A 7,902-nucleotide genomic window follows, 5' to 3' on the forward strand; every position below is an offset into this window, starting at 1 on the left:
TAGGTCTGCACACTGCCGATAAGCTCCAAAAATAAACTTTATTATTTAAAATGCAACGTTTCGATCACACTGGATCTTCATCAGGCATATGGGTAACAGGAAGAAGCTGTGACTTATATCACATGATCATTCATACACCCGCCCAGGCAAGGCTACCTACTGTACTCAACAAGACAGATGCATTTTTTAATATTGCATCTTGTCACAATTCTGCAATCCCTTTTGGGCCAACCAGGGGCCCCCACCAGCCAGGCAGCAACCATATCTAGCCTTTGCGTTAGTCCGTCCCTGTACCTAAGTCTCTGCCCCTTCCGGGCAGGTCATGGGGCCTAGGAAGAAAACATATTTAACTGGGCTGTAATGGACAGATCAAACCTATATTCCAATCCACACCGCCTTCCCCCCCTAGATCACATCAGCACACACATGCAGCACCTCAGAATTAGTGATAACCAATGGTGTGATTGTGGACTTTTCAAGCAATTTTGTAATGTGTTGTGTGTGTGTGCAAAAAAGCATTATTTGGACTACACGACAGAAGTCGCATCAACAGAATGAATTCCAACATTACTAATCTTTATGAATAAACCATGTCAGCCCTTTATGAATGTGGATACTCTAAGTCCTGCAAAATCGAACTTCATAGAATGTGTTACTGAAGATATAACTAAAGAAAACCAAGTCATCTTCAGGATGGAGACAACCACTGTAACAGAGGAAGCTTGTTAACTTCTGGTAAAGTTTGTTTTTTGTTGTTGTTTTTGCAATCTGTTATGTACTGTATATGGCCAAGGGTTTTAGCAGTGTGCATGATACCTTCTATGATGTTGCCCTCTTCTGGCTATCAAGAGTATTGTCCCATTTGTTGTAAATCAATGAAGCTTATCTTCACATGCATTTGAGAGAATAGATATCAGACTTCTGTAAGTGGACTACAAAGTGGACAAACACAAAAAGAACTAAATTCTGTTTATCCTCAGATTGAGAGATTTACAAAAAGAAAGAACATGGTGCTCTTTATTGTCCCGTTACGCTTTCATGGGGTGTCAGTCCTCTTTTTGATCGCATCCGGTCCTTTTGTGATTACACCATAGAAGTCACAGGTATACCTTGTCAGGACTCTAAGCGAATCAAACTGAGACCATATCAACAAAGGTCCAAGTGGTTCACTTCCGAGGTGTCTGGAGATGCCTTGGAGCGTTCATTTATTCACAAAAAAAATGCTGAGTCACAGGTCTGAGTTTGCTTACAATAAATGGATGAAAGGGACCAAGTCTGAAAAGCCCCTTAGTCTCATACCCACCCAATGCCTGAATATATGACGCCAAAAATATACAGTATTTATGACTGGGCCTCAAAGTGTGATGCCAAAGGTTCCCCTTTTGTGTCACATCAGGTCAGGCTGCGTAGACCTAGCTCTTTTCCTACACTTATCCATCACATAAACAAGCTTATATCACAATCACAGCCTTTTGCTTTAGAATTTAACACAGAAGGGCAAGCGTTGGCATCATATATTGCACCTCAGAATTAGTGATAACCAATAATGTGTTGTGTGTGTGCAAAAATGCATTATTTGGACTACACGACAGAAGTCGCATCAACAGAATGAATTCCAACATTACTAATCTTTATGAAGAAACCATGACAACCCTTTTAAAATGTGGATACTCTACAGTCCTGCAAATTAAAACTTCATACAAAGTAGAATGTGTTACTCAAGATGAATTATTAAAGAAAACCAAGTCATCTTCAGGATGGAGACAACCACTGTAACAGAGGAAGCTTGTTAACTTCTGGTAAAGTTTGTTTTTTGTTGTTGTTTTTGCAATCTGTTATGTACTGTATATGGCCAAGGGTTTTAGCAGTGTGCATGATACCTTCTATGATGTTGCCCTCTTCTGGCTATCAAGAGTATTGTCCCATTTGTTGTAAATCAATGAAGCTTATCTTCACATGCATTTGAGAGAATAGATTTCAGACTTCTGTAAGTGGACTACAAAGTGAACAAACATAAAAAGAACTCAATTCTGTTTATCCTCAGATTGAGAGATTTACAAAAAGAAAGAACATGGTGCTCTTTATTGTCCCGTTACGCTTTCATGGGGTGTCAGTCCTCTTTCTGATCGCATCCGGTCCTTTTGTGATTACACTATAGAAGTCACAGGTATACCTTGTCAGGACTCTAAGCGAATCAAACTGAGACCATATCAACAAAGGTCCAAGTGGTTCACTTCCGAGGGGTCTGGAGATGCCTTGGAACGTTCATTTATTCACAAAAACAAAATGCTGAGTCACAGGTCTGAGTTCGCTTACAATAAATGGATGAAAGGGACCAAGTCTGAAAAGGCCCTTAGTCTCATACCCACCCAATGCCTGAATATATGACGCCAAAAATATACAGTATTTAAGACTGGGCCTCAAAGTGTGATGCCAAAGGTTCCCCTTTTGTGTCACATCAGGTCAGGCTGCGTAGGCCTAGCTCTTTTCCTACACTTATCCATCACATAAACAAGCTTATCACAATCATAGCCTTTTGCTTTAGAATTTAACACAGAAGGGCAAGCGTTGGCATCATATATTGACGTTTCGTCAAAATGTGTGTCATGGTGGATCATGTGAGACGGTACACCTGAAGGTGGCAACAGCTTGCTTGTCCAGTGGATTAGGATGGAGACAGTATACGTTTTTCTAAGGCTCCAAGTCTGCTGAGTGTCTTTAAGTCATTTTGACTTATCATGATTGAATATGTGAGTGACCGCATAAAAATAAGGTGTAAGTTAATTACATGACATTGGATGTTGGAGCTGCATGAACATATTCCTGTTTATTTTTTTGACAATAGAATAGAATAGAAGAGAAAAGAATAGAATACAATGGAGCAGAATAGAAAGCCTTTAAAGTGATTGTGCACAGTATTAGATGGAAAACCCTTGAAGGGGCACAGAACAGGGTGTAAAGATTATAAAGCTATGCATAACGTAGGCCTACTGTACTAATAGAAACTACCATGACATAAGGTAATTTACTCAAGAGAAAACCATTCTAATGTGAAGAGTGTTAAAGACCCCGTGCATTTCCACACCCTCAGTCACACCTCTGTGTGTTCACTTTGCTATTTGAGTGAGCCATCAGTTGTTCGAAAAAATGCGCGAGACAACGAGACAAAGATTTAGGTTGCAGAAAAAGGTGCTACACAAGACAGCAACTTGGTCCTGAAAATTCGGAACAATGGATTAGAAATGTTAACAGAAGTAGGCTAACGCCCAGAAATTCACTTGTAAGACAAACAGGCGTGCACACAGGCATGCAGACACAGACACATATGATCACGTAAACATCTGCAAAGAGATTCACATCTTATAGGAAAACAGAATTTACAGTAACACAGAAACAAAAGCAAGTGTCATTTTTCATTCAATATATGAATGAAAGGCCATTAGATCAATAAATAATCTTGAAGACTGAATTCTAAGTTGCCAGCTCTATTCCTTTCAAAGGGGTGTTTCCGAATCTAGCTGACACACTGGTAGGGTAGCTGGAGATCCAACACTACCACACAGTAAGGCACGCGGCTGACGACCCACCCCACATTTTTTGTTGTTGTTGTTACTGTCTTTGGTCGCTTCTTTTTGGCCTGTTTTCAGGACACCAGTCGCTTATTTCTCATAGAAAATCTGGCAACACTGAGTGCATGACATGAAAACAATGTCTTATTTCTGTGTCCACCTGTCAGCTGATGGTGCTGGTGTTTTGTTGAGATCAGCAATACCCATTTTTATCCAAAGAACTCATATAGCTAATACAATATTGACACAGCAAACCAGTGGGGTTTATTTTATTTTACTTTATTTTATTTTTTATTAATTGGGGGGGTGGAAGAGAGCAGGAGGGTGGGGTAACCGAGATGTTCCCGCACAGTTCGCCCCCCTCGGGGCTACAAACTTGCCACCTCCTACTCAACGCATCAGTTCGGAATGGGAGGTACAATACGATACCATTGAGCTAAAGGCCCGGCCCGATAGCCCAACGTTACCGCACTGTAATGGGCTTCGGGAGGGAGGTTTACTAACGTCCCACGCCACACTCTGTTAGTTGTCCTCCGTTACACTCACCCCCCTAAACTCCCATCCTGAGCCACGGCACCAGTGTAACCGAGGTGTTCCTGAACTTCCCGCACAGTTCATCAACCTCGGGGCCGCAAACTTGCAACCTCCTAGACTACACATCAGTTCGGAATGGGAGGCACAAGACCGCTGAGATATAGGGGCTCCTAGGTGGCCGCTGGTCTCTGCCTGAGGTTTCCTCCTGACTATATGGGTTTTTTCTCAGACTGTATTGAGTTTTCTTCCCAAAAATCATAAATGATGTGAAAAGGGAGTTTTTTCCCAGGGGCTACATCTGAGTGCCCTATTCCCTTTTTGGGCCTAAACTTTTGTGGACTTTATGCCTCTTTAATGTCTACATATATCTCATCCTTCTACTCCTTCATTTCCATTTTCTTTACTTGTATTTATTTATTATCTATTTCCGTATTTTTTCTATTTTTGTCTTGTTTTCTCTATCTTGTTTTTTTTTTCTATCTCTATTTTTTCTATCCTCACTCCATTATTTATTACCGATAGAAAGAGGGGGTGGAGGGGGAGGGGGAGGGGGAGGAAAGTGTCCTGGGTGTTCTTGGTCGTTGGTTGTTGTTTAATCAGCTTCGCAGCAGCAGTGGCAACAATTGAGCCTTCGGAAGAAGTTGATAATCCTACAAAGAAATGAGAAATGGCACGTATTACTTTTACACGTACAGAAGGCCTACTTTACACCCTACATCAGTTGCATACCGTATGACTGCAGATGTCTAACATCTCAGTTGCAGAGGTTGTGTAAGCATTTAAAGTAATAGACGGCGTCACCTGTTCTTAAAGCACACAAGAACTCTCTCTCTCACACACACACACACACACACACACACACACACACACACACACACACACACACACACACACACACACACACACACACTATTGGGCATGCTCATCTGTTCTTACAGCTATTCTTTTCACATACGCACACACACACACACACACACACACACACACACACACACACACACACACACACACACACACACACACACACACACACACACACACACACACACACACACACACACACACTCCTGGGTGTCCTCACCTGCTCTTAAAGCTGCTGTTCTTTATCTTATTCTTCTTCTCCTGCAGTTCCTCCTCCACCACTTCCAGGTCACATGACCTCTCCTCCGCCACGTCCTGGTCACATGACCACACCACAACTGTGGCCATTTCATCATCTGACTCCTCAGTTGACTGCACACACACACACACACACACACAGAATTGTCATTTGAGTTTTCTGCACTGAAATGCTGAAATGTATGTTCCTGGTTATGTTACACAGTTCAATGTGACTGGCGTTGAGTCTCACCTCCATACCGCTCTCCATGTCCTCCCTCTCCTCACGTGGCCTGACCTGGATGGGAGGCAGAGGGGCGACCCTGGTGCTACTGGCCCCCAGTGCCTTCAGGAGGACCGAGAGGTCCAGTGGGGGGAGATTGGACGGCGTGGCCTCGAGGTGGGATGGGGGGAGAGATGAGGGGGTGTCCAAGAGGGACAATCTGGAGAAGGTGCGGCGGGCTTTGCAGGGCACAGGCACAGGTGGCAGGGATGGGGGCAGCCTGGGTGGGGTGGTGGTGGTGGAGGTGGAGGGAAGGATGGAAGGCAGCCTGGGCAGGCAGGCAGGAAGGCTGAGGGTGGAAGCAGGAAGGCTGGGTGGTGGAGGAGGAGAGGAGGACTGGGATGGAAGTCCGGATGGGGATGGCTGGAGGATGGATGGAGGGACGTCATCGTCATCCAGAGAGGAGTCGGGGGAGAATATGGGGGTGGGACTGCTGGATGCAGCAGAGGACAGAGATGGAGGGACGTCGGCCATGGTTGGGGTGGTGGACTTGTTAGAGGAGGGGCTGGATGGAGCAGAGGCTAGGCGGGACGATGGCAGCTTGCCGAGGGTGGTCGGCAGGCTTCGGGGCATGAAAACCTGGGCCATCTGTGGAGGAAATGATGACCAGAGATATATAAAGTATAAGTACTCTTGATGTAATTTCAACACTTACGGAATGACATTACATGGTTTCAACTGTGTAATATCATACTAGTGGTAGTGGGAGTTAGCTACCATATCTTGTAGTTTCAAGGTTTACATTTTAGGATTTTTTTTTTACCCCCAATTATATTTGAGAGTGTGACAGTGGTAGAAAGTGAGTTTGGAGACAGAGACAATGAGCGATTGAGGAAAATGACCTTGGGCCAGACTTGCACCCAGGTGAGGTCACACTCAAACTTACCTTTTCCTCCATGCCACTCCACACCAATGGAGCAGAGGCAGAGAGCAGCTGGGTGCCGATATCCTTAAAGGAAATAACATTTTCCTCATCTGCCTCTTTCACCTCAATGATGCGAACCTTTCCCTGCCGAGACACACAAGCAAATCAAATGTCAGTGTCAGTTCTGGCACACTATGTTGTTTAATTGATGAATTAATTAATGTATGTATTCTTTTCCAAATGGGTTTTATTTCAGGAATCCAACATGGCCGTCGACACCAGGCCTAAATCTGATTATTCTGATGTCACAGGTAGCTCTACAGCAGGGGTATTCAATTAAAAGTCATCGAGGGCCAGTTTTTCAAATTCCCTCCCGTGAGGGGCCGAACATAGAATCTATATAACTGCGAGCGGCACGGTGTCTGAGGCTGTGCGAAACAAGCGGATAGCGTTCCAGACAGAACAGATATTTGCTTCTCTATTTCTTAGTAGCATTAGGAAGGGCTATTTATGACACTGTATTAGATAAGATTTCACGCTCATGTGAATGCCTAGTAGAGATATCTCCAACCTGAAGGTATAGTGATAGCAAATTATGCACGGCCACAGATAGCACACATATTTGTTTTCATTTTGACCTTATGGGGGGCCAGAAACCTTGCCATCCAAGGGCCGCATCTGGCCCCAGTGCCGCCATTTGAATAGCCCTGCTCTACAGGTTTATAATGAACTGGCTGGCATTTTGCCAGTAGCCTAGCCTACAAACTGTTTGTGTTAACTTATTTTAATCAACAGTCAGGTTTTTTATTACTCATAAGTGAATGAATTAAAACATTTCAATTTAAATAGGTGTGTATTTATCTTATTGCGACAAGTAGCCGGGCCTATACAAATAATAGGCTTAATATTAACTCACTCACCATATTTTAATCTTGTCCAACGAAAATATCAATATCTTGTTAACAATACTTGCTGCTGTATGTAAACAAATGTGTCTTCAGATTACTAGTTTTGGCGCAAATGGCTAATATCGGTGACGTTGCTTTATGACGCAAGCAAGCTCTTATGACATCGGCCAAATTGGCTGGACAAAATCAGACACGCTCTACAGAGCATTCTACATTCACCCAAGCCACGTAGACAGAGAGAGTAGAGAGAAATCTCTGACGCAGACGAGGCTACAATTCTATTAAACAATAAATAGGCCTCCAGGCGATAAACATTTCCCTCGATAGGCCTAGGCTAAAGAAACGATAGAAATTCCTTTTCAAATGCACTCTAAATTATTAGGCTAATACATTCGTAGGTGTCGTGGTGTAAAATAATAGGCCTAATAATAATAATAATACAGTAGGCTAATAATAATAATAGGCCTAATAATAACAATAACAATAATAATAATGGGCCTAATAATAATAATACAAGTAAAACGAGCTGAGCAGCGATATTTCCACATAGCAAAGTCAATGAATTTAGGCTAGGCCTGCTAGGGCCTATTTATGCCGTTTGTATAGCCATAACATTTCCCCCTATTTGTTTTAACGAGTATGAAG

The 7,902-nt window shown here is 43.1% G+C and overlaps 1 protein-coding gene across 1 annotated transcript; it reads right to left on the bottom strand.

The window, feature by feature from the left end:
• Nucleotides 1-4,639: 4,639 nt before the first annotated feature.
• On the bottom strand, nt 4,640-7,349 carry LOC134441149 (proline-rich protein 36-like). Its single transcript, XM_063191335.1, has 5 exons — nt 7,270-7,349; nt 6,371-6,493; nt 5,455-6,072; nt 5,185-5,336; nt 4,640-4,753 (listed from the first exon to the last, which is right to left on the bottom strand). The coding sequence occupies exons 1-5, from the start codon at nt 7,270-7,272 to the stop codon at nt 4,696-4,698; spliced, it is 954 nt and encodes a 317-aa protein (XP_063047405.1). The 5' UTR covers nt 7,273-7,349; the 3' UTR covers nt 4,640-4,695.
• Nucleotides 7,350-7,902: the final 553 nt, after the last annotated feature.

The sequence above is a fragment of the Engraulis encrasicolus genome, chromosome 24 (assembly GCF_034702125.1).
Source record: "Engraulis encrasicolus isolate BLACKSEA-1 chromosome 24, IST_EnEncr_1.0, whole genome shotgun sequence".
Lineage (NCBI taxonomy): Eukaryota > Metazoa > Chordata > Actinopteri > Clupeiformes > Engraulidae > Engraulis > Engraulis encrasicolus.